General features: G+C 40.6%; 1 protein-coding gene across 7 annotated transcripts in view; it reads left to right on the top strand.

Moving 5' to 3' along the window:
• The window catches only part of CYRIA (CYFIP related Rac1 interactor A), a 64,174-nt gene that overhangs the window by 23,146 nt on the left and 13,117 nt on the right, over positions 1-27,911 (top strand). For 4 of the 7 annotated variants that reach the window (XM_064146428.1, XM_064146423.1, XM_064146426.1 and 1 more), the window contains one exon: positions 16,375-16,454. The exons of 1 other annotated variant lie outside the window; for it this stretch is intronic. In XM_064146428.1, coding sequence (XP_064002498.1) covers positions 16,382-16,454 — 73 coding nt within the window. In that variant the 5' untranslated portion in view covers positions 16,375-16,381. Of the gene's footprint in view, positions 1-16,098; positions 16,184-16,374; positions 16,455-27,911 lie in introns of those variants that run through there. 2 more of the 7 variants (XM_064146425.1, XM_064146427.1) reach the window with 2 other exon arrangements.

Raw genomic sequence — 27,911 nt, forward strand, 5'->3', positions numbered from 1 at the left:
ATAGTCATAGAACTTCAGAATGCAGTTTTGACTCTTTTTTTTAGGGAATGATCCAAACTTCAGAAACAAGATACTGCTTCACATCTGTTACTGTGCAGTCTTTGAGAGACTGGGTTTTCTTACGCTCACAGAATATCTTGTGTGTGCTGTACTGTTACAAGGAGTACCATGTAATGAAGTTTTCAACACAGATTACTAGTTAATTCACTGACAGGTGTTGTACAGATATAAAGCAGAAATGTGCTTCAGGGAGAAATGTGAAGAAAGGTACTATGGTAACTGTAGCTGGTTGTCTTGTGTTACGGGCCAGATGTTTTTTCCCAAAGAAGCAGGCACACTCACAATCTGGAATTCAGCTGATTTTGGTTTGTAGTGATAGACTGTGACTCAGACAGAGCCTAAAATTAAAATGTTATTCCTGAATTTTGCATTCAGTGGTTTCCTCCAGCAGGTGTGAACGATGAGATGGTTGCTAATTTACAGCAGTGGAACTTCATGCAGTTCTTGAAATTAAGGGCAGAATTTTTAACACATATTCTATTGGCTTATCCTGAATCAAAGGCTTTAATTTTTCACCTATAGTGAAAAATAATGCTTTGTATTGTTATTTTTTCACATATAGCAAAAAAAGTGCTTTGTATTATTATTTTTTTATACAAAACTTCAAACAACATTTTTCTTTCCTGAAAAAAAAGCCCCCCCCCCCCCTTTTTTTTTTTTCCTGCAACGTTCACCTTCATTAACACAATTTGCTGACTGCTTCCTCAGCTGCAGTTCTTCCTACACTCAGAGGTCAGAAAAGAGCAAGATCAACAAGCCACAAGTCTGACTGTCTCTCTTCCCAACTGGAACAAAGAAACAATATTTTTAATGGCTTTCTGTGTTGTAAACAATTTGGTTTTGGAGTCACTTACTTGCAGCAATTGTCTGTCGTAGGCGGATGCAGGGGAAAATGTTCTAATGCAATTCCTCTGTGGCCAGCAAAGGAAAAAAGTCACTTAAAATTTTAATGCAGAAATATCTTGACCCTTGCAATATTGAAGTATGCTCACAATTTTGAGTGCACATACAGGACATTTCACAAGCTTAAAAAACATTCTTTGGCAAGGCAGAGAGACAGAAGTAGATTTTCCTATGCTCTTACATATAGTAAGAATGATTTTCCCCACCCTTAATTTTTAGTAGCTGTTGGTGTATGAACAAACTGACAGTGATAAAGGACCATAGACAAAACTTGGAATAAGGGGGTTGGTGTTATTTTTAGTTAAGTGTTCTGTTCTAATGCATTTTTCTGTATTTATACTGTTTATAAACACTTTTTCCCAGTAAATATTTCTCTATAAACTATATTTACATTAATCCTTAAGTAACATTTTGAAAATTAATAAAACAGTTAGGGAAACCTATTACCTATTTTTCCCATTATTGGAATATTTTTAATACCAGGTAGCATGAGTTTATCTAATCTGTTCTATTTACTTTTTTTGAAGTGTTTTGTCTGAAGTAAAGGAAGCATCTGGTGTGACATTTGATACTTTCACACTTCCTCACAGAACATACTAGACCTGTTGGTCTGCAGCACTCCTGAAAACCCCTCTACTTTTTAAATGCCTCATTATACCTTTACATGCCTAATTTGAGTTCATACTACTCTGATATTTTGGTTGCTTACTTAATATGTGTGTCATGATATTTTGCTTTCTAACCTGACCATCCTTCTAATTATATGCTAATGTCTCGATGTGAAAAATAAATGGCTTACTAATACATTGAACTGTTTGGAATTATGCCTAAACTTATGGCAAGCTTGAATAAAATTAATCTTCCAAAGGAAGATTTGTTTGTAGGAGTAAAGTACACTTTACTATAATTATTTTTGGTCAAATTTAGATGCTTGAGTTGATAATGCCACTTAGTGGATAACAGCCTTAACTGCAGCCTCTTTTCAAAACCAAGTCAGGTAGCAGCCAGCCACTATTTATATCAGAATTTTCTTCCTGCCTAGAACAATTTTCTTCCTGTCTACACCTACCTGAAGGGAGGATGTAGCCAGGTGGGGGTTGGCCTCTTCTCCCAGACAACCGCCAATAGAACAAGGGGACACAGTCTCAAGTTGTGCCAGGGGAGGTCTAGGCTGGATGTTAGGAGGAAGTTCTTCCCAGAGAGAGTGATTGGCATTGGAATGGGCTGCCCAGGGAGGTGGTGGAGTCACCGTCCCTGGAGGTGTTGAGGAAAAGCCTGGGTGAGGCACTTAGTGCTATGGTTTAGTTGACTGGATAGGGCTGGTGATAGGTAGGACTGGATGATCTTGGAGGTCTCTTCCAACCTGGTTGACTCTATGGCTCTATAACATGCTTATCATTATCAACCTTATTTTAGGAAGATGATAGCAAATTCATCTTAGAATAATTTATTACAGGATTTTAAACTTCTTATAGAAAAATAAAGATCTTCCTATTTGAAGGCTTCATTTGACTTGAAAGATTAGACAGCAATCTTGGTATTCTTGCACTGGTTCTTTAGGTTAATGAAAGGTATGCTGATGAATTTTGGTGATTTGGACAATACTTGGTTTTAGTCCTTGTGGTTGGAAGATTAGTGGCTGGACAAACTCTGAGCTTGAATAAGCCAATTCTTTTTAGAACTCGGTGAGGAGGGCCTGGTTCAAAGTAGTTAGTGCCTGTTCTTGGATGACAGTGTGGATGGCTTACACAAAAGTGGAGTGTAGATCTGGGCTGAGTTGTGCTTTGGTTGAACTTTTGTATACTTCAAATAATTTTGGAAGATCAGAAAGGTTAAATAGACACCAAATGTCTACTCCACTACTATCCTGCACAGTTATTACTTCTTGAGTATATTATTTTTGTAAAGACTTTTCTAAGCAGTTTGGATGGTGGTATTCATAACTTGGTGTCATTTGATGTGAACTTTAAATATATAAAATTTCAAGCATTTTATCTGAGACCAATGTATATGCACATGTATGGTTTAGTCTGTGTATATATGTATATCACAGTATCACCAAGGTTGGAAGAGACCTCACAGATCATCAAGTCCATCTAGTATCAGTGTATCAAAAAAGAATTCCCATTCTGTAATAAACCAATATTACACTGTGCAATTTAATGACTTTGTTTTTAAAGGAAAAAGGGTTTTCTGCTCTTGAAAAATATACTTATTTCGGTCTTTCCCTTCCTTTTCAGCCTTTGCAGTGTGTTCTTTGAACTTTTTCCCCTAAAAAAAATTAGATTACTTCTTATCAATGCTGATAATCTTCATTTTTTTCCTTGATCTCTCAGTCTTTTCTGAAGTTACCCCTTACACTACTTTTATTAGTAAATCAGTTCAATAAATTGCAGCTAAAGCAATGATTGGCTCAGAGAAGAAAGAGAACATAATTCACTTGTGAGACATATTTCAGTGCTTCAAACTACTGTTGGTTTAAATGGCAATATTTTTTCAGAAAGTCTTTAAATTACATTTGTTTATAATGAAATTGGGAATAATTGAGGAGTTCTTCTGCCTCATCCCATCATCTAAAGAACATGACATCATCTAAACCATAGTTAAGAGGAGCCCAAATTTAATGACTCTCTTAGTGCTGAAATCACTGACCTGCTTCTTCCCTGTACTCTGTATGCTGTGCTGTTGTACAAGTGCTTGTGTCTCTAGATACGTAGAGTAGGTAGCTTGGAATCAGCAAACAGAAAACTCTGGTTAAGGAAATTCCTTTGGTCTTGGTGGTGTTGCAATGTAATGTTTTCCTTCTAGCAAGCAACTATCTATGTTCACATAGAATCATAGAATCATAGAATCAACCAGGTTGGAAGAGACCTCCAAGATCATCCAGTCCAACCTAGCACCCAGCCGTAACCAATCAACTAGACCATGGCACTAAGTGCTTCATACAGGCTTTTCTTGAAGACCCCCAGGGACGGTGCCTCATGTTTATACATAGAGTGTCTTTGTGTGCATGCATTAGTTTTTTACACAATTTGGGTTTTCCAGCAAGATTCTAAATTAGTTTTAAATTAACTGTTTAAATAGTTGGTTATGATTTGAAGTTTTCCTAGCAACTGATCATGTCGCCTTTACAACTGTGTATTTTGTGTGTGGCTTATGCTCTTCTAAGTGTGAATGGAGTCAGTTACAATTTAAAATGAAGCAAGGTTCTTAGGTCCTTTTAAGGCAAAAATAAAACTTAACTAAAGTTTGCTCTAAACCTGAACATAGTGTCTAAAAGTTGTGATTTGCCTTTGGAACAGGAGTATTCAACACAGGCAGTAAGAATCTGATTCTCCGTGTCAGCTTTTCAGATGAGTTAGGCAGTTTTTTCACGGCTGGTGGCGCTGTGCTTTGTGTCACAGCCTCTGCCGTGTCTTGTCTCTGCAGCTCAGCGCCGGGCCGGGGGCTCGGCCGGGGGTGCCATAAGCGGCGGGAGCGGCCCACGGCGGCAGAGGGCGCCCCCGCCCTACGCAGCGGCGCGGCCCCGCGGGGAGAGCGCTGCGCTCTGGGCTACGCTGCGGGCTGCGCGGGGCTGCCTCGCAGGAAATCCGCCCCGCAGCACTGTGGGGTTGTCAAAACAACCGTATAATGTCCGCTTTTGTGCCTGCGTTTGACTGCGCTCTCGTGATTTAACAATGCTCTTGTTTTCTTTGTATAATGGGCCTCTGTAGGCTTCTGCATCTCGGAACGGGGAAGGGAGCAAACTGGGTCAGAACTGGACTTGTGAGGAAACTTCCTCCGAATTTGTCAGTTGGCTTAAAAATAGATTTTAGAGCAAAGGAATGTGAGGTCACTATTGTTCATCAAATCTATCGTCTGAATAGAAAGCTACTGTGTAAATTTCACTGCTATATTAGGAGCAGCTTCCAGTAGTGATTTGAGTTAATCACTGCAGCCTGTTAGGGGTCAGTATGTTATTTTCATTTCAGTTTAGAAAAAGACCAGCTTCCAGTTAAAAGGATGGTTTTAATTCAGCACCATCCACAATGCTCCTCCCTTATTTGTCATCTTACGTAAATACCAGGCAAGTTAATATACCCCAAAAAGAGAGGTTTTTACCAGCTCAGTGTTGGGGCATAAAAGGTTTTTATGCCATTCTGTGTAAGTAAAACACATTACTTGAAAGTAAATTTACTAAGGATGCATTTCTTGAAGTATTGGTCAGAATTCAAAGTAACAAATATATTGTTACAAAGGGTCATGTGCTTGCGTATTAACTAAAGGCAATTGTCAAAGTAGGCTGCTCTGCAGAAAAATCCCATGGACCCTATCCACCCCTGTACATTTTAATGCATTGACGTAAAAGGAATTAAGAAAACACTATAGGAAGGGATTAAAAGATGACACAAAGCTAATTAAGAAAAAGTGTTTTACTGAAAATTTGTAGTTTTCTTTACCTTCTGCATCATTACAGCTTAGACTTGTGTTTTGAAGATCCATTCTTGTTCAGTGTTCAGTACGCTTGAACACAAGAGCAGTTTTAGCAATTCCCTGTTTTATGTTTGATTTATAGTCCAATGTAATGACTAGTTTGGTTTTGTTGTCAGTCTTTCTGCATACCAGTCCATCTGCATTTGTGGCACTGATTTGGTTTTTTTTCCCACTATCTTACTTGTGTATTTACTGAATTTCTTCTGGGTAGTATCTCCATTTGATCAAAATTAGTTTGATTTTTGGTCTTATTTTCCAGAATATGTTAATTCCCTTCTAATTTACTGTGTATTTTAAAGAGGTATTACCTTTTCCTCTGTCATTAATTAAAAATATTTAACAGAATCAGGTCTATACCAAAGATGTTAGATAACCTTTAAAAACATCATTGCCTTGTTTGCCAGTAAACAACTGACAGCTACTTTTTCAGGTTTTTCAGTACTGTAGCAAATTTATGGTACTGAATAGCATTTACTCTTCTCATCTCCAGTCAAAGTTACCTCTTTTACATATTTCTTTACTTCCTTCAGTTCTTCTGTATGCTTGTACAGACCTATTGATTTCTGAGTCTCCTATTTCTTCATTTTGTCCAATGGAATAACCTGTGGTGTATTCTCTTTACCTTTTGAGTTTCCTGGACTCTCATATCCCTTAACTTCCAGAAGACCTATTCTTCCAGATACCTGAGTTTACTGAAACTGATTTTTTCTAAATCATTATCTTTATTTTGTTGTTTTCTTCTCATTTAGTAACCTCTGCTGGTTTTAATTAACGTTTCCTGTTTTCATCCTTACATTCAGGCGATTCTCCCCATAAGTATCAATCAAGTCTCAAGTAGCCATTGTTCTCCAAACTCATATATTCTAGAAAGAACATTTCTTATTCCAAAATCTCGTGCAAATACATGGTTAATGAACTCTGCTGGAGCTTCTTGCCCAGTTCTGTTGGTCAAGTGCCTATATAGTTCAGCAAAACCTTCCTCACCACCTTCTTGGGATTAAGTGATACCTAATTTCTGTCTTGGAGTGATACCGATTTTTTTCTCCTTTGACCTCATGTAGAGATGCTAAGGAAGTTTTTATCTTCTCAAATTTCAGATTGGGGAAAAGAAAAAGTACTTTTCAGTACTTTTTTTTTTTTTTACTACTATTCTTTTTCTTCCCTAGCAGAACTGTTTCCATCAATGGCATCAACAGACAGACTGGTCAGCAAGTTTTCTTACTTTGTGTAATGAGGTATTAAATAAGCCCACTGTTACTCAAATTGAAGTATTTTAAACTAATAGTGGCTGATCCCCACAAAGATCCACATTTAATCTTTCAATTCTTATCATTTTGAGCTATTGATTAATATTAACTATCTTAATGTCCATATTTTACTTTGATCAGAATTAATTACCTGCTTGGTATTTTACGATATTGTTTGACTTCTCTCCCCTTTTCTGGAAAAGACTACTTGTAATGACTGCTTCAGATTTCTATCTTCTAAATTACTACCATCCAAACCAGAAATACAAATTTAGCTGGCAACATGCCTTATGTCTTGCATCCTGACACATTCAGATCAGATCACTAGCAAATATGCAATAAGAAATTCAGTCATTGTCACATTTGTGTCTGGTTTGACTGAAATTAGAAGTGCTGTTTGAGCATTTATGTATTAGAGTGAGTTAGTAAAATAGATAAAGAACAAAGTTAACAAGCAAAACCATTCCCATTATCAGCTGGCACAGCAATACCTTGAAAATAAAATATTTGTGAGGAAAGTCTTAACCAGAATTGTACGAAGAACTAGAATCTCTCTGGCAGGACAGGATGTTCTTCACACTCTCTTTTCCTTTTTTTTTTCCCCTTTACTTTTGTTTTTTTAAGCCTCATTAGCAAGGCTTTCAAGATCTGAAGCATTTAGAAGGGACCTGTTCACCAGTGATGTCAGAGCTGGTACTGAAAGCCTCTTGGTTCTGGGCATGGGGCTGGCTGAACACTTGTTGCTCTCCAGAACCCCATCCCCGTGCTGCCAGGGCACAGGATAATCTTTAAGAAAAACAGCATATTTACTCCCTTTACCCCCTTTCAGTTTACTTTGGGGTCTTTTTCACCCTTTGCTGAGTATTATTACTCCTCTTTGCCTGTGTTTACCAGGCAGGAATCTACATCTGAGGGTTGGGGTTCAGGAGCGGAGGGACAAGTTCTGCTCACCTGCTCCCTGGGATAGGACAAGGAGCAATGGATGGAATGTATAGCACAGGAGGTTCCTCCTCAACACAAGGGGGAACTTCTTCACTGTAAAGGTCACAGAGCACTGGAACAGGCTTCCCAGAGAGATTGTGGAGTCTCCTTCTCTGGAGCCTTTCGAGGCCTGTCTGGATGTGTTCCTGTGTGACTTGAGCTACATGGTATGGTCCTGCTCTGGCAGGGGGGTTGAACTTGATGATCTCCTTGGGTCCCTTCCAACCCCTGACATCCTGGGATTCTGGGTTTGTTTGGTTTTGGTTTGTTGGGTTTTGTTTGTTGTTTTTTTTCCCAGACCCTTGGAGTGGATTTTCTGTGAGCATAGTACAAAATACTCTGTGACATAGAATCATAGAATCAACCAGGTTGGAAGAGACCTCCAAGATCATCCAGTCCAACCTAGCACCCAGCCCTATCCAATCAACTAGACCATGGCACTAAGTGCCTCAGCCAGTCTTTTCTTGAAGACCCCCAGGGACGGTGCCTCCACCACCTCCCTGGGCAGCCCATTCCAATGGGAAATCACTCTCTCTGTGAAGAACTTCTTCCTAATATCCAGCCTATACCTACCCTGGCACAACTTGAGACTGTGTCCCCTTGTTCTATTGGCGGTTGTCTGGGAGAAGAGGCCACCCCCCACCTGGCTACAATGCCCCTTCAGGTAGTTGTAGACAGTAATAAGATCACCCCTGAGCCTCCTCTTCTCCAGGCTAAACAGGGCCAGCTCCCTCAACCTCTCCTCATAGGATTTGTGTTCCAGGCCCCTCACCAGCTTTGTTGCCCTTCTCTGGACATGTTCCAGCACCTCAACATCCTTCTTGAATTGAGGGGCCCAGAACTGGACACAGTACTCAAGGTGTGGCCTGACCAGTGCTGAGTACAGGGGAAGAAGAACCTCCCTTGACCTACTGGCCACACTGTTCCTGATGCAGGCCAGGATGCCATTGGCTCTCTTGGCCACCTGGGCACACTGCTGGCTCATCTTCAGCTTACTATCTATCAGTACCCCCAGGTCCCTTTCCTCCTGGCTGCTCTCCAGCCACTCAGTCCCCAGCCTATAGTGCTGCTTGGGGTTGTTGTGGCCAAAGTGCAGAACCCTGCACTTGGCCTTGTTAAATCTCATCCCATTAAGAAGAAGGTGTTTCAGGAAGAAACACCTGAAGTAATCAAACTTGTTCTGCTGTTAGTAAAAGCAGTTCTCTCCTGTTTGTCAGTTTGGTAAATAATAGTATTCTGCTTTGCTTAACACTGTCAATTGATAGGGGCTCCATTTATTGTGTACAGGGGAGTGACATCCCTGTTTTGTGTGTAGGCATCCATGCCTGTGGTATCATATTCAAACTAAGTTGCTGTAGTTACTACACACTCAGGTGAAAGGATCAAAGTGCAGCAGTGTTTTCTTAATTTCAGATATAATTTGACTCTAATTACTTAACTGGCTTCCCTTCTGCATTTTTTGTTAGGGCTTGGGTTTGTTTTGGGTTTTTTTTTAGGCTTTATGAATTGGAATCCAGGTATTTTGGTTGCCTGGTTTTCATCCTTTCATGATAGCGCTTCTGACATGACACATTTGGAAAATATGTAGCAGTTCTGTTCAAAGTAACTTCAGGTGTGAGGCTTGGTATATAGAAAAATCCCCCCCTTGAGTTACAAGTTCATCTGAGGTAATTTGAAAAAAAACCTATTCTTTACTTTTTTATTTTAGTAGAACCATGAGCCAGGCTCTTTAATCCTTGAGGCTACAGGCACTAATTTGTTGGCCAGCTCTTTTAGCATTTTATGATCAGTGAAAAATGTATTTGTCATTGCAAACCATTTATTAACTGCCTTTTACTTGCCTTACCTTTTTAAATGGGTTTTGTGTCCTGCAATCTGTGTGTCAGGTAACAGCAAAAGCTCTTGGATGGAATTGTTGCTTATCTAGGAACTATAATATAGCAATTGCTCAAAGCTGGAATAATTATTTTATCTTTTATCTTAGGTTATTTTAACCTTGAGCAACTTTATTCTTTTACTCCACTTTTCTTTACCTTTTTTTTGTTGGGCTCTGTTTTCATTTGCTTTTTCTCTCTGGTTTTACTTTGCCTGCTTAATGAATGTGTGACACTGCTTTGTTTTACCAGTTGTGTGTGTAAGCTGATTCTTGTGACTGTGTTATTTATGCTATAGGAATCTTATAAATACAGTATACAGAGACCAGCATTTGGAATCATTAGGATTGTTTTTTGTTTCTGGAAAATGGATATAGCTTGCCCTCCAAAAAAAAAATCAGGAAATGTGTTTTTCCCTCATCTGTGCCTTGCTAGAGAATACTTTAGGTACTTCACTGTGAAATATGCTTGGGATTTTTTTCCCATAGGTTGGACTGGATGATCTTGGAGGTCTCTTCCAACCAGGTTGATTCTATGATTCTATGATTCAAACACAAATCTATGACTATTTTGACTTTTTTTCTTCCCCTTAGTATAACAGCAGAGTCTTTTGCTTATTTCTAAAATAAGGAGTAATAATGCTTCCCAAAACTAGTATGTATGTGCATAACTGAGTCTATGAAACATCACTTGTTAATATTTCATCAATGCACAAAGCTGGAAAACAGCTGAAAATAATGATGCTACCGTATCCATGGAAACATTTTTAACTGTAATGAAAATGGAGAGGTGATTAAAAAAAAATGTCTACTGTGGAATTTGGTGGGGAAAGATATCATAGAATCATAAAATGGAAGCGACCTCAAGCATCATCCAGTTCCACTCCCCCCTCCATAGGCAGGGACACCTCCCACTAGAACAGGTTGCTCAAGGCCTCATCCAGCCTGCCCTTAGATTTGATTGGAATCATAGAATCATAGAATCAACCAGGTTGGAAGAGCCCTCCAAGATCATCCAGTCCAGCCTATCACCCAGCCCTAACCAATCAACTAGACCATGGCACTAAGTGCCTCATCCAGTCTTTTCTTGAAGACCCCCAGGGACGGTGCCTCCACCACCTCCCTGGGCAGCCCATTCCAATGGGAAATCACTCTCTCTGGGAAGAACTTCTTCCTAACATCCAGCCTATACCTACCCTGGCACAACTTGAGACTGTGTCCCCTTGAACACCTCCAGGGAGGGAGCAGCCACAACCTCCCTGGGCAACCTGTTCCAGTGTCTCACCACCCTCACTGTAAAGAATCCTTTCCTAACATCTAGCTTGAATCTCACCTCTTCCTGTTTAAACCCATTACCTCTCATCCTGTCATTGTAAGATCTTGTCAGTGCCCCCTCCCCAGCCTTCCTGTAGGCCCCTTCAGATATTGGAAGGCCACTATAAGGTCTCATGTGCTGTATGTAGAAGCAGGATTATGGAATTGCCAAAATGAAGAAAGCAATGTGTAAACTATGCAAATAATACTTGAAGGATGTGGGAAACAAGTTTTCTGCAAGACACAATCCCTTTATTGCATTTGGCACCATACTTGGATGCATGTGGAGCACTGTACATGTAGTATCATAACCCACTGAAATTTGGACCACTTCGAGAGATATCCAACGCGGGCAGTGAGACTGGCCAGGTATAATAGAACATGAGCTATCATGATTAAGCTTAAAGAGCTTTTTGAAGAGCTTTAGGCAGAGATTAGACACACATCTGTGCAGAGTGGCAGAGCTGCTGTCATTCATGGTTTAATACCTAGATATTTTTTTCAACATTCTTGTGAACATAAATCGGAATGTCCTCGATTGTTCCTGACATCAGTGCTGCAATGGTATTCCCATTTTTTTAATCTATAATAAGCCTGTTCTGTGGCCTGATCCTTGCAGAGCTCCCTTAAGAAGTAGGGAGTGTGTGCGTGGGACACCCATGTCAAAGTGACGCTGTCTCTGGCTGTACCTTCACTGTGTATAAGACTTTGAGCATTGCAGCATTCCAGCCTTCTTGTAGCTAGTCTTACACAAATATTTTAACAGATTAGGTGGGTTAGTAGAGTTGGCAAATGCAATTTTAAAATACCTTTTATATCTTCCTTCTTCCAACAAAACCAACAAACCCTAGTGTGTGGTACAGCGTTTCCTTCAGAAGACCAAGTGGATTAGCACTCTTAAGAAACTTCTGTTAAGGAATGACATAAAAATGCAGAATAAACCTGTTTTCTGAGTCTTGCACTTCTCCTGTTTCCTTACATGCACCACAGTAAACTTTGTAGGCAAATATCACAATAATTTGAAATTGTGCTTTTGATATGCAGGATTTTGAGTTCAGGTGCTGAGGTTTTTTTGAAACCACAGTTAATTACGTGTGCAGTAAGGTCATTTGCACTGCTTTAATGATACTAATATGCTTAGTACAGCACAGACTGCAAACTGGATTCCTGTCTCTACCCATGCAGATGTGTGATTAAATGTTATCATTCCTGATCATTTATTGTAACTCCTGAACTTGGGAGGCTCTGCTTCTCCCGAGCCTCTCAATGGAGCTGCTTGTGAGAAGCTCCCAGCCCCTCTTTGTTAGAATGGTCTAAATGAGTTTAAGCAGTAGGTATTTGCTGATCCAGCTCGTTTTGACAAAAGCCTTTTAGACCACGCTTATGTAAGCTGTCCGATTTAGGAAACGGTGTCTGGCAAAGGAGCACTGATGAGCAGCAAAGGGTTGAGTTGGTAAACTTGTGCTTTTTCACTAGCACAGCATTTAACACAGGTTTTATCATAGCATTTCACACAAGTTTAAATGTTGAGTGGTGCTGATGGGTTTGAGTTTATATTGACTAAATTAGTCCTGTAAAGGATGAAGGAATAAATGTGTGCTACTCTAGCAATTTATATAGTATTGTAGCTACAACAATATAAACCTCCACACTTTAACATTATGTCATTCCCTAGAACAATGTTTAAACAAAGATTTTAAGGAAGAGTTAAAGAATGGAATACTTAGCGTTAGACATGCAATATTTAGGGGATAATGCTCAGCTTGTGAACATTTAGTAAATTGTAAAAAAATTCCATTTCAGTAAGTAATAAATGGATATTTCAGGATATTTTCTGGATACATATATAAAATCTGTGGCAAAGGTTTGATGGAATGCATTTTGATTTATTTTGGAAGGAGTACTATGTTACTTACTACAATTCAAAAATAAGCTGATTCATGTAATGAGGGAGAAGGAAATTATTTTCTCATCTTAAGATAATGCCTCTAGAACATCAAATTTTAGAGATGAAGTGATGTGTTTATGAGTGATTTTGTTCAAAGCTCAATGGTTTTAAATATACTCCTGGATAATGGTATATACAATGCAGAATGCTAAGTGTGCCTTCCAGTTCATTACTGGTTTTACAGTTTATTTATGTCTGTGTGCCACTCATTAAATGTTGACCATCAAAAATCAAGTAATGAGCTTTAAAGTATTAGTGGTAGCTTAGAAATTATTTTCTATATACTTAGATAATATTTTGAGATCAGCTGTAACGATTTGGAAACCAATAAAACACTTAAATGCAATCATAATTGTCATGCTAATATGTCATCATTTTTAAAGTGTACTGCTAGAAGTTGAAATTTCAACAGATTGGAACACTGAAGAGAGGCTGATATGTAGGAGTGCTGCAACAGCAACATTTTTATATGTGGATTGAGTCTCAATGCTTAAACTGATTTTACAGTAAATAAATGCTTTGCAGTTTAATGAAATGAAATTTTAGGCTCTTAATTAAAGCTTTCTTATTTGATTCTGTGCATAAGCTGTTATTCGTATTTCTGTTGCAACCAGAGTATATATACTGACTTCCTCAGAATTTATATCATTAGTTACTTGGAAATCTCATTAAAAATTATGCTGGAAGTGACTTACAGTTCCTGATGTTTGGAATACATTAGAGTTTCCAGGGTAAGACAGTTTGGAAGATCTAAGTACTGTGAAGCAGCAAATATATATATAAAATATTCATTCTGGGAGAAAGAATTATGTTAGCCCTTCCATTAACAGGAGAGGTGGCCTTTTAATGTAAAGTTAAAAATGTAGTGTTAAATGATGAACTATAGTTTAAATTGACAGTTTCTTGGAACTGGGTCTTGCCTTTAGTTTTGTTCTGTAGGGAAACAAAAATTGCTTCAAATCATAACGAAAGCATTTTCAGCAGCTATCTTCTGAAGCACATCTTCTAGATGTTGTTGAACAAGGCTATTTTTCCGTTGATTTTCATTGAAACTAGATTGTTTCTAACCAGTGCCTTCAAGACCATTGGAAAACGCAGGCTGACCATGGAAATGGGTGTAAGATTTGTGGGAGGGTTCTTGTTTCATATTTGTGACCTAAATAGCTGAATCTGCTCCTGCAAAGGGATTGCAGGAGGGGAGAAAAAAAAAAAAGAAAAACGAACTAAGAAACACAGTAAAAGTTCAGGAAAAATACATAGAAATCTCCAGAGCTATTGTGTACTGTTCTTCTGTAAGAAGGATCAGAAACCAGAGCTTGGGCACATGACCTCAAGCTACTCAATGCAAATGAAGTAGCATATCCTCAGGTTCTTGGCAACAAGGCTTCCTTGCTGGGTGAAGCATGCTATCAACTAAACCAGCTCTGGATCCAGTGCTAACTTTGGCAGTAGAAGAAATGGTTGGATACTGTGTGAAGATTGAAGGCAATGAGGTAAGATATGTCTTACAAAGTTGGAAGTGAAGAATCCAAACTAAGTTGGTAATTTAGATTGTGATAATTTTTCATAATAATAAGCATTATTTTTGTCAAGATATGAAAAAAGTGTATGCACATTATCTAATCCTTTTTACCTGATGCTGATAAAATGTTTTATACCAGTGTGATAAAAGTGTTAAATTACTGAAGATACAAGTTTTAATGCTGTATAAAATCCATTTTGCTTTGTTTACGTGTTTTTTCCCCTTGTAGGCTAATCAGAAAGTCAGACTCCATTCATACAGTGCAGATCTTGTTCTGAAAGTAAAACTGTAGGGTTGTTGTTTTTTTTTCCTGCATATAAATGGATGTAACTTGATGAATAATGGAGGATGTTACTTCATGTTTCAATATTGTATATGCAAGAGGTTGCTAACTGTAAAGGGCTTGACAGTCAGCTCACTGGATTTGTTCTGGAGAGAAAATTTTGAGGAAGCATTTAAAGCAAAACCAAACCATTTGTACAACAAAAGCCCCATCTGTATGAAACTGCATGGCCTGAATGGATTACTGATAAAACATGCATCATTTTGTGGGCTGACTATGACTATTTTGAAATCTCCAAGCCTTATGTGTACCATCCTGATCACTCCTGCTATAAAAATAAATCCTTTATAGCTATATGGAAGTTAGGGTTGAGGATGTGTTTTCTTCTGTAATCTTGAGAGAAAATTTGGGAAAAAAAATGTACCTCATGTGGAGTAACAGCCATGTACATCCTTATAATAATTTTTTGTGGTCTGCTTTCTTGAGTGGGAAAAGGGTTAAACTGAAAAAAAATCATCACTCAGAAGAGTGAAAAACTAAACAAAAAAACCCACATACAAGGATAAATAGCTCTACCTGGAGCCATGTAGAAAAATGTAATTTTAGATTTAAAACTGATTGAAAATTGATTTTTTTATTCAAAGATAAATATTCTCAGTACCCTAAACCATGACTGTTGGGGCTCACACCTGATTGTGTGAAGAAGTTTTGAGCATGACCAAGGAAGTTACAATTTTGCACAGTTCTGAAATGATGTATCTTGCTAAGAACTGTGCTGGCAAAAAGCCTTCCTTCAAATCTTCCTTCTTGTTCTCCATAGAGACTTTGTTATTTTTTTTAACAATCAGTCACTTTGGGGATTTTTTTTTTCATAACTTGAACTAAAAAGGCTCTTCCAAGATCAGAAATAACAGACAAAAAGTTAGAGTATATAATTTTTTTACCCAAAGTATACATACATACATTCTTAAAAGTTCAAAAGAGTAGGGCTTTTAGGTTTGCTCTCTGATAGGTGCTTATAGGAATGTTTTATATAGTCTTTCTGATTAGAAACAATTAGTTTTGGGTTTTTTCCCCTTATTTTCATTAAATAACATGGATTTGCACTAAAGAATTGAAAACAAGGATTAAGACCTCATTTTTTTTCCCCCTCTGGAATGGTATTCAGTAATCTGGAGTCCAGCAGTTTAGAAGATTTACAAATAAAGAGGGAGTTCTAACTTTATTTCTCTCGCTAAGTAAACAAATTCATCTGTTTGTAATCTGTGATGTTAAACTGATGTTTCAATTCAAATTCATTGAATAGAACTGTTTCTATATTTATGGGAGGTCTTACTCTCTTCCCATGCATAAACTTCACAGAATTGACAATCAAAATGTTTCTCATCATCCAGAACTTAGCAAAATGTTTGATAAGTGATGCAGACTATGTCAAGCCCTTAGTCACAGTATTTTAAGTTTATGTCTATAACTGTTTACAATTTTGTTGCATTTACTAGGTTTGCTGGGATGGGTAATCTTCTTAAGGTCCTTACCAGGGAAATTGAAAACTATCCACATTTTTTCCTGGATTTTGAAAGTAAGTTCCAACAATTACAAGCCAATGAGAGAATCTTTTCCCTGACTTGGCATCAAACTGAGGGAAAAAAGCACTTTTAAAATCTGATTGCTTGCAGTGTGTATTCTCCAGCACAAACAGTCTGTCCACATCCTTGTCTCTAATTTGTTCACTCAGGACTCCTTTTCTTCTCTTCCTTTTCTATTTTGCAGGAGCCAAATGGGAAATCTTTTAAAAGTTCTCACTTGCACAGAGCTTGATCAGGGGCCAAATTTTTTCCTTGACTTTGAAAGTGAGCAAAGCTTCTTGCCTGGCTTGCCTTCTTTGCTTATTACCACCTAATAAACTGCATGCGCTTACGCATCCTAACACAATTCAAAAGGGATTTGCAAACAAATCAAATTACACTTCAGTTGAATATTGCTTTCTGATACTTAGAAAACCATTTAAAAATACTTTCATTCTAAGTAGAGAAGGGGGCAGAGAGATATGCAATTAAAACTTTGCCTTAAACTGGTTTCAAAACTTTTATAAGCCCTTGTTAAATTTCCATATGTATGAACTCGACCTCAGCTTTCTTAATCAAGGTTTAAGAAAAAAATATGTTGCTTCCTGGAATGGAAAAAGATACATGAAACAAAAAGATGAAAAAGAAAGTAGTGGAGGCAGAACTACTTTTGCCTGGTTCAGTGGTAACTTAACTGGGATTATTATACCTTCTAAAAAGTAGAAGTGGCCAAAGTGTATGTGCTTGATTGCATCTCTCTTAATTGCATGGTTATCAGTTTGCAAAACAGTGTTTCACATTCTAATTTCCTTATCACTACTATATCTGATTCAAAGTTCCTTCACTTTGCTGGTTGCGGTTTCGCTGCATGCACTTCTAGACATCGTCTTGAAAACTGGTCATCAGTTCCTTAATTAGGGGGTTAATCTTACCTCTGCTTACGTGAGATGCTGTTCTTTTTAAATGCTAACAGTGTGTGATGTTTTGTCTCTTAATACCTTTATTCTAAAACCAAAAAAAATAGCCAACAAAAATGTTCTGAGAGAAGCCAGTCTTTTAAAATACCTTTATTTTGAAGCATGGTTTAAGAGAGAATTTCAGGTGATCAGACACAAATTTTATCATCTTGAAGTAGTTCTCTTCAACTATGTATTTCTGAATTGTTTTCTTGAAATAAAAAAAAGTGCTGACATGATAGGTTAGACTGCAAATGTGTACTCACTGTAAAGCACTGCTCCAATGAGTCATTCGAACACATATTTCTAATACATGAATTTGTTCAAACACGCTTTCTTGGATGGCAGTTAGAATGTATGACTATCTTTGAACATAGCTTAATCCTCTTATCTAGATTTTTTTTCCCCTCATTATGAAGAATCAGTTTTAAACTGCAAAAAAAAAAAAAAGAGAAGGTAATAGGTTAGTTTGGATGTAGAGAATGTACTGCAGCTCATGTATCTTTTTTTCTTCTTCTGTCTATATAATTACAAATTTCTAGTGTAAATGCTGAATATTGAACCTTTAGCCAAGCCACTGTATAACATTTTCTATCAAACTTTTGAAGCCTTGGTAGTGTTTTGTGGCTTTGCCAAGCTACTATAGATATTAGGATGAAGTTTTTCAGAGAGTGATTAGCCACTGGAATGGGCTGCCCAGGGAGGTGGTAGAGTCACCATCCCTGGAGGTGTTCAAGCAAAGCCTGGATGAGGCACTTAGTGCCATGGTCTAGTTGACTGGATAGGGCTGGGTGCTAGGATGGACTGGATGATCTTGGAGGTCTCTTCCAACCTAATTGATTCTATGAAAGTTTTCAGCTGCTCTGAGCTTCCAGGTTTAACTCTGCCTCATCAAGCCCAGGATAGTAAGAAAGTGCTCCTGAATCAAGCTGCAGACACGGCAGGAAACAGTTGATCCAGCAGTGGAAAGACCTGGAGGAGCAGAATGGTGGTGAAAGGGGCATTTTATTATCTTCACCATGAAGCCTGTTGTTTGTGGGTTTGTTTTTTTGTTTGTTTGTTGTGGATTTTTTTCTTCAGGGCTGTTGGAGCCTCTACTTCTCTGGGCAACATTTTCCACTGCCCCACCATCTTCATAGTGAAGAATTTCTTTCTAAGGTCTAATCCAAGTCTAGCTTCTTCCAGGTTGAGGCCGTTACCTCTCCTTGAGTCACTACATGCCTTTGTAAAAAGTTCCTCACTAGCTGTGCTTTAGGCCCCATTCAAATACTGGAAGACTGCTCCATGGTCCTCCCAGGGCCTTCTTGTCTCCAGACTAAACACCACCATCTCTTTCAGCCTGTCCTCACAGAAGAGGTGCTCTGGACCCCAGATCATCTTTGTGGCCCTTCTGGGCCTGCTATAACAGTTGTGTAGGGGCTCCAGAGCTGGACACAGTTTTTTAGGTAGAGCCTCAGGAGAGAGTAGAGCAGGAGAACCACCTCTCTCAACCTGCTGGCCACACTTCTTTTGATGTAGCCCAGTATATTATTTGCTTTCTGGGCTACCAAACACATGTTTAATTTCTCATCAGCCAGCACTGCTAAGTCCTTGTCCTCAAGACTGCTCTCTATCCATTCTCTACCCAATCTGTATTTTGTGCTTGACATTGTCCCAACACAGGTGCAGGAGCTTACATTTGGCTTTGTTGAACTTCATGAGGTTGGCACTGCCACACTTCTCAAGCTAATCAAGGTACCTCTGGATGGCATCCCTTGCCTCCATCATGTCAACCACCCCACACAGGAGCTAAACATAGAGGAGCTCAGCCAGCACCCATAGGTGACGTTAGAATGATCATGAAACCTATTCCTACCTAACCGGGGGGCCACCAGGCTCCCCGGCCTTTGTCACCTTCACCATTCACCCAGTGTGCACCATGGGGACTCACCAGTGATGATCCAGAGAAGGATCCCTCTGCCCAGTTGGGCAAGCTTGGGGCCTCTGCCTTTCCTCAGCCGATTAAAAAGGGGAGTGGGCGGGGAGGGCAAAGTGATCACACCTGGGGTGGGAGGAGACTCCAGCAGAACCCAGGTGCTCTGGGCTTGGGAGAACAAATGGGGGAAATGCCGTGTAGGGTGGAAAAGGGGTGGTTGTGCTGAAAGGAGGGAGATGGAGAGGAAAAGAATAGAGATGAAGAGAGGAAGGTAGGGGAAAAGGAAGGAGATGGAAAGGAGGAAAATGGGGGGAAGAGGAAGTGAGATGGAGAAAAATGAAGGAAGACTGGGGAAAACAGGAGATGGAAATGGAGAGGAAGGAGATGGAGGAGAAGTGAGATGAAAATAATAAAAATACTGGTCTGTAGTGTTTACATTGAAATGAGCCTTTTCTTGACCAACCCTTTGTCATTTCTGCTAGGAGTAGTAACCAGACATCTTCCCTGGCTCATTGTGTTGGATGAAGGGCAAGTCATACCTGATCTAAGAGGATGGGCGTGAGTTAACTTTATAAATGAGGAAATAAAGAAAAAAACTAAGAAATAAAAATGGGAAAAAAACCCAAATACTAATTATAAATAAAGACCTCACAGATCATCAAGTCCAACCCTTTACCACAATTCTCAAGGCTAGACCATGGCACCAAGTGCCACGTCCAATCCTGCCTTGAACAGCTCCAGGGACGGCGACTCCACCACCTCCCCGGGCAGCCCATTCCAGTGTCCAGTGACTCTCTCAGTGAAGAACTTTCTCCTCACCTCCAGCCTAAATTTCCCCTGACGTAGCTTGAGGCTGTGTCCTCTCGTTCTGGCACTGGCCACCTGAGAGAAGAGAGCAACCTCCCCCTGGCCACAACCACCCCTCAACCACCCCTCAGGTAGTTGTAGACAGCAATAAGGTCACCCCTGAGCTTCCTCTTCTCCAGGCTAAACAATCCCAGCTGCCTCAGCCTCTCCTCATAGGGCTGTGCTCAAGGCCTCTCACCAGCCTCATTGCCCTTCTCTGGACACGCTCAAGCATCTCAATGTCCCTCCTAAACTGGGGGGCCCAGAACTGAACACAGTACTCAAGGTGAGGTCTAACCAGTGCAGAGTACAGGGGCAGAATGACCTCCCTGCTCCTGCTGACCACACCATTCCTGATGCAGGCCAGGATGCCATTGGCTCTCTTGGCCACCTGGGCACACTGCTGGCTCATGTTCAGGCGGGTATCAATCAGCACCCCCAGATCCCTTTCTGTCTGGCTGCTCTCCAGCCACTCCAATCCCAGCCTGTATCTTCCCTGTGAGGAGAGACTGAGAGTCCTGGGGCTGTTTGAAGGCACAGGAACAGGCTGTCCCAACGGGGAAGATGACCATCCTGGATGTGCAAAGGATTTTTGAAGGAATTAAGGGGGAAAAAGAGGGTGTAGCACCTTTGGAAAGAGGAGGAGGTAACTCAGGGTGTCGCTAGGTTGTGTATAAGGAAAATTAGAGAGGCAAAAGCCCAGTTAGAACTGAGACTGGCCACTGTGGTGAATGACAATAAAAAATGTTTTTATAAATACATCAATGGCAAAACAAGGAGCAAGGATAACCTCTGCTCTTTATTGGACAAAGAGGGGTATGAACTAACTAGAGATGAGGAAAAGAGAGAGGTACTTAACAGCTTCTTTGCCTCAATTATCAATGGTAAGACAGGTAGTCTTCAAGACAGGTGGCCTCCTGAGCTGATAGATGTGGTCAGGGAGCAGTATAGCCTCTGTGTAATCCAGGAGGAAGCAGTTACTGACCTGTTGAACCACTTGGATCCTCACAGGTCTACGGGACCAGATGGAGTCTATCCTAGGGTGATGAGAGGGCTGGCAGATGAGCTGGCCAAGCCTCTCTCCATGATTTATCGACAGTCATAGGAAGATGGCTCACTGGAGAGGTCCCTGAAGACTGGAAGCTGGGCAACTTGGTGCCTACCCACAAGAAGGGTTGAAAAGAGGACCCAGGAAATTAGACTTGTCAGCCTGACCTCAGTGTCATGCAGAATAATGGAGCAGATCATCCTGAGTGCAATCACAGGGCACTTACAGGATGGCCAAGGGATCAGACCCAGCCAGCATGGATTTAGGAGGGGCAGGTTCTGCTTGACCAACTTGATCTCTTGTTATGACCAGGTGACCTGCCTGGTGGACATGGGGCAGGCTGTGGATGTAGCCTGCTTGGACTTCAGCAAGGCCTTTGACACTGTCTGCCATAGCAAACTCCTGGCCAAGCTGGCAGCGTGTGGCTTGGACAGAGGCACTCTGTGCTGTGTTAAGAATGGCTGGGCCCAGAGAGTGGTGGTGAGTGGAGCTACATCCAGTTGGTGGCCAGTCACTAGTGGTGTGCCCCAGGAATCAGTGCTGGACCCAGTCCTGTTCAGCATCTTTATTGATTATCTGGATGAGGGGATTGAGTCCATCATCAGTAAGTTTTCAGATGACACCAAGTTAGGAGCAGGTGTCAATCAACAGAGGATAGGAGAGCTCTGCAGAGGGTCCTGGACAGGCTGGAGAGATGGGCACAGTCCAGTATCATGTGTTTTAACAAGGCCAAGTGCCAGGTTCTGCACTTTGGCCACAATATCCCCATGCAGCACTACAGGCTGGGGACAGAGTGGCTGGAGAGCAGCCAGGCAGAGAGGGACCTTGGGGTACTGCTTGACATCCAACTGAATATGAGGCAGCAGTGTGCCCAGGTGGCCAAGAAGTCCAATGGCATCCTGGCCTGGATCAGGAATAGTGTGGCCAGCAGGACCAGGGAGGTCATTCTGCCCCTGTACTCAGTACAGGTCAGGCCACACCTTCAGTACTGTGTCTAGTTCTGGGCCTCTCAATTTGAGAAAGATGTTGAGGTGCTTGAACGTGTCTTGAGAAGGGCACCAAGGCTGGTGAAGGGGCTGGAGCACAGCCCTACGAGGAGCAGCTGAGGGAGCATGGGTTGTTCACCCTGGAGAAGAGAAGGCTCAGGGCAGACCTTACTGCTGTCTACAACTACCTGAAGGGAGGCTGTAGCTAGGGGAGGTTAATCTCTTCTCCCAGGCACCCAGTGATGGAACAAGGGGACACAGTCTCAAGTTGTGGCAAGGGAGGTATAGGCTGTACGTTAGGAAGAAATTCTTCACGGAAAGAGTGATTGGCCACTGGAATGGCTGTCTGGGGAGGTGGTGGAGTCACCATCCCTGGAGGTGTTTAAAAGGAGACTTAGTGCCATGGTTTAGTTAATCAGAAGGTGTCAGGTGATAGGTTGGACTCGATGGTCACAAAGGTCTTTTCTAACCTGGCTAATTCTATGATTCTGTGACATACCTCCTCCTGCTATGTGTATGGTGTGCTATGCAAACACTGCTTACAAAAACAGTATCAACCTTTTTCCTCTTATGCACATGTAGAGCAGGTACCATTTGCTTCTGTGCTTTAAAACTCAGTGATTTTATGGACTGATGTTGGTCAAAAGTAATACAAGTGTTTATATGAACAAAGTGAGAAAAGAACATTAAGGCACTAGCTTGATTTGAGAGTCAGTTTAGTCTGTTCTGCTTCAAAAGAGTCATCCCATGGGTGATGCTTTGTCACATAATCTTATTTTCCCATATCTTTATGCTAGAACTGAAGCATACAAACACAGGAATGACAACTATGTGGGAAAAAGAACTTGCAAAGAACACCCCCACCTACTAAGTACTCTTTCAGTCTAGTTGGGGTGAGAAAGGGATGCTGGTTATGTTTGAAAAAGCCCCAACAGTGGCACATGAGTGGGAAGAGAAAGGAGAGGATAGCAAGCAGTTGTACAGGTTAGTCAGACACAGTAAGGTCAGTGCAGTAGGGTTTTATGTTAATATTTTCCCTTGTTATCCTTAATTAATACGTATTTTAGAGGCAATGTTTGGTAAGGATGAATTGTTCCGTGCAACAAAATTCAGCGTATTTTCTTGGGAATTATTCTTCCTCCAGGGCAGAATTTCATTTTGATGTAAAGAAATTGGGGAAGGACAATCTTGTATCTTTGGAAAATATCTGTTACAGGTTTTTCCTTCTTTTGTTCTAGAATATATTTAATGCAAGTTACTTTTCATCAAAGACTTTCCTCTGACATATTTTTTACCAGCCTAATATATTTTCGTCTTCAGACTTAGTCTCTCCAGTACATGTCTTCTATGCACGTCTTGAGATCTTGAAAAATAGGAAGGTAGAAACAGGAACACAGTTCAAATTCTGCCTTGTGCTATACTTGGGAAAGAATCATGAAAGAAAAGAAAGTTTCAAAATGTCACCTTCCAGTTGTTGATTTGAGTTTTTAATAGCTTTTAGGCTACAAGAATAAAAATTGTTTCAGATAATCTCTAGGGTTTTTTTCGCCCTCTCTTTTAGCTATTTATATGATCACTTGCAGTCTTTTACTGGCACTATTCTTCATTCCAAAACTGGAGCCAAGTTTAGTAACTCTCTGGTCATACATGAAAAAGCTTGAATCCAGCATTAATTTCAATTCATATTGAAAGCCTGGATGGGGCACTTAGTGCCATGGTGTAGTTGATTGGATGGGGCTGGGTGCTAGGTTGGACTGGATGATCTTGGAGGTCTCTTCCAACCTGGTTGATTCTATGATTCTGTAGCAAAAGTAGTTCTGTATGCTCTCCAGCAGTCATTCTGGAGACTGCTCTGCATTCTGGATCTGTGCAAGGAGAAGCAGTTTGTGGATCGATTCAGCCCAGCCTTGAGTCAGATGTAAACTGTGATAACTTCAGTGAGTGATACAGGGAACAGTGTTCTATGCAGGTTGAAAAACTTTGAGATGAAATTCAAACTGTACCCATTTAGCCAAATAACTCTTTCTTTAAGGTCTCCTAAAAGGTTTATGAAAAGAACAACTCTCTTGGTTTCTGGAAAATTAGCCATATTGGTCTTTCACTCTTGTATCTTGGTGTGGTTATTCTTAAGCTGCTATTCATTGGATTTAATTATATATAACCTACTGCACCGTAATTCCTTCTTATCTCTGAACTGGAAAATAACATTAGGAAGAGTGAGTGCACGGGCCAAGTCTTGAGAGCCTGGATTTCAGGATTTCATGAGCACATAGGATGAATTCTCTTAAAATGGATTTTGTCAGTTGAAAAACAGGTTTGTTCTTTAGATGTTGACATCGTTTAAAGTAGAGGTAATGAATTCTGGGTACTTGAGGTTGTCCAGTTACTGTTGCAGGTAGAGAGCCTCTTGCAGTCAAAATAAACAAATCATTCCATGTGAATTCTTGGAAATAATTTGCAGATTGAGGTAACAAAACTTTGGGTTAAACCTAAACCACAAATTATTGAGCTATCCTTAAGTGACACCTTCAGGCCTATCCTCTCCTCACATACGAATATGGAGCAAAGCTGGAGATGGGTAGGTTCAGACTGGATGCGAGGAGGAAGTTCTTCACCGTGAGAGTGGTGCGACCCTGGAATGCGTTGCCCAGGGAGGTGATTGAGGCCCCATCCCTGGAGGTGTTTAAGGCCAGGCTGGACAGGGCTCTGGGCAGCCTACTCTAGGGTAGTGTCCCTGCCCGTGTCAGGGGGGTTGGAACTAGATGATCCTTGTGGTCCTTTCAACCCTGACTGCTTCTATGATTCTATGAATACCTTTTGTAAGCCCTAAGTCACTAATCTTAACCTGAGCAAGTTCCTTAGCCGGGTGGGCTTGTTACCTGATCCTAATTTGAAATCCCAGTTCCCCTAAGAAGGAAGGACACTTATTTGCTAGGATTCCTCTGTCTCATCTCCATAATGATTTGTGAATTTTTCAATTATCTTTGTTCTTGTATGATTAAAAGTGCCTATAATTAGAGCACGTCTGGCAGCCGACCGACTGCCCACTTTTTTGTGTAATGGGATATTAATTAATGTGTCGCTCCACGGGCGGCAAGGCTGGAGATATCATCTGTATCTAGCCTGCAGGAGCTTCAGCTCTGCAGAGAGAGAGTGAGTGCGCCAAGCAAGAAGTTACAGATCAGTAAGAGGGAGGCTGTCCACTCCCATGTGCACCACAGAGATGAAGCCTGGCATTGATATCCCTGGCACAGCACCATGCCCATAGCAAGAATTAACAATTTCACACAGTATCACAGTATCACAGTATCATCAGGGTTGGAAGAGACCTCACAGATCATCAAGTCCAACCCTTTACCACAGAGCTCAAGGCTAGACCATGGCACCAAGTGCCACGTCCAATCCTGCCTTGAACAGCCCCAGGGATGGCGACTCCACCACCTCCCCGGGCAGCCCATTCCAGTGTCCAGTGACTCTCTCAGTGAAGAACTTTCTCCTCACCTTGAGCCTAAATTTCCCCTGGTGCAGCCTGAGGCTGTGTCCTCTTGTTCTGGTGCTGGCCACCTGAGAGAAGAGAGCAACCTCCCCCTGGCCACAACCACCCCTCAGGTAGTTGTAGACAGCAATAAGGTCACCCCTGAGCCTCCTTTTCTCCAGGCTAAACAATCCCAGCTCCCTCAGCCTGTCCTCGTAGGGCTGTGCTCAAGGCCTCTCACCAGCCTCGTCGCCCTTCTCTGGACACGCTCAAGCATCTCAACATCCTTTCTAAACTGGGGGGCCCAGAACTGAACACAGTACTCAAGGTGTGGTCTAACCAGTGCAGAGTACAGGGGCAGAATGACCTCCCTGCTCCTGCTGACCACACCATTTAGGGAGCTTCACTTGGTTCTAGCCATTTTAAAGAGGATGAAATTTAAAAAACCCTTGTAGGGTACTATTTCTACCTCATACTATATTTTATATTGCATGGAGTAAAGCAGATTCTGATACCTTCTAAAATTATTCACTGTAATTGTTATACCTTTTATCCTTTTTAAGCACATAAACTTCCTTTTAATTTTATCCCAGGTTGGAATGGGAAAAATCACTGTGGTGACAAACCTGAAATAGTACTTAATTTTTTACAGTAAAATACATGTACTGCTCTCTAACATGCTGTCAGTGGCTGGTGGAATTACTTCCCTACCTTCTGCAGTGGACAGAGTAAGAAAAGCTCTGAAAGCAGAGCCTTTAAGACATGGTGTTTTGCTTGTTAGCTTGACAAAGCCCCAGGAGTTTGGGATTTTGGGGGGGGGGTTTGATTTTTGGGGTCTTATTGTATGGATTTTTTTTTTGAAACCTGGGATTCCAAATTCACTGAAATGCAGACACTAACCACCTTCAGTGGGAATCCTCTTAACTGTCATCAGTTTGGCTGAAGGTGGAATACAATTCTGTGCCTTTTGGTCTGTATTTCAGATAGAGAAAGAGTGGGGGTTGGAAGCGCGTCTTTTAGTACTGTTTTGTTAACTCTTCATAAAAACTGATCTCAGAGATATTGTTATATTTGGGTTTGTATTGGTATTTTCGTATTTAATCTTATCCTATGGGTACTAATAGATTAGCAATATAGCAGTTTCTACGGGTTTTCTAGTGCATACTTGGTGAAGAATGAGATGAGCACCTTGTGCTGTTAGGAGGTGCTTTGAAATCAACAACAGGTATTTTTATAAGATGATTATTCCAGCTTGGCACCCCACAAATGGACTGTGGTGGGTCCAGCTTCCCCCCCTGCTTTTTTAGAGTCTGAAGGCACATCCATACTTGAAGTAGATCAAGTGTAAAGGTGAAAGAACATAGTTCATGGAATGGATGAATTTTCATATCGTGTTTTTCTGGTGGAGCCAATGGAATTACATTTCCCTCCATAGCTTTTTTTTTTTTGCTTTCTAGATGGACATTTCCTGGTAGACTGTACAGAAAATGTTAAGCCTCATCTGACTCTTGAATTAATTTGGTAGAGGATTCATTTAGTTGTCAAGTTCAGGGTTCACATTAGAAACATTTGGGCAAAGAGAGGTGAAGGGGTTTCCTGCTTTGTCTTGCTAAAGATGGCATACTCTGAATGCTCATCATCAGTGCTCTAAAAACTCACACTTGAAATGCAATTAAGTCCAGTGGTTATGGCAACTAATTATTGAGAAGATCTGCATTCAGTATGGATTAGTCAGTGTTTATAAATGCTCTGTCATTGCTTAAAGTTGTGTTGGTTGACTGCTGGTGTGGAGATAAGGGGTGAGCAAGTGACTCCACACTGCGATTCAGGAATGGCTTCTACTTTATTGTTTTTTTAAACTCAGAACAGAGAAACAAACTTTGGTATTGTTGGAATATAAAAGCAAAATTCCAAAATTAAAAGCCATAATGTGGCATGGAAAAAAAAATCTACACTCTTTTTAGTTGTTTATTGTGATTGTTGTGCCAATGGCACGATAGCAGAGTTTTCTTTCAAAGTGATTGCAGGTATTTTAGATGACCACTTTGGCAAGATCTTCATGTAAAATTCTTTTTGAAACATGGCCATGTTCTTATTGGGACATCTGTTTGCATAATATATTTCATAAGTAAGGTGCATGTGGGTTTTGGTTTTTCTTAATGGCTGAAATCCTTTTATTTTTAAGCTAAACACTTTCAGCGTAAATCTAAACCGCTTCTGCAAATGCAAGCTAAGATTGTTGCTCTGTAGCCTCTACAGCCCTCTTCCTTCCCTTTCTTGCCCTCTTCCACCCACCTGTCTTCCTCCTACTCCTTACTTCCTCAAGTGCTGGGATTCTACAGAAAGCTTAATGGGTTTCAAATATTCAACCTCCCCCTATCTTTCAAAAGAATTAATTTGGAATATTTGAGAAAGACTGTCAATATAAATATGCTATAAAAGGCCATTTTTAAGACCAAAAATGCTGAGCAGTTTATAGTATTTGCATTTCTATTAGAAGCTCATGCTTTCTAAAG

Source organism: Pogoniulus pusillus, chromosome 7 (assembly GCF_015220805.1).
Source record: "Pogoniulus pusillus isolate bPogPus1 chromosome 7, bPogPus1.pri, whole genome shotgun sequence".
Taxonomy (NCBI): Eukaryota; Metazoa; Chordata; class Aves; order Piciformes; family Lybiidae; genus Pogoniulus; species Pogoniulus pusillus.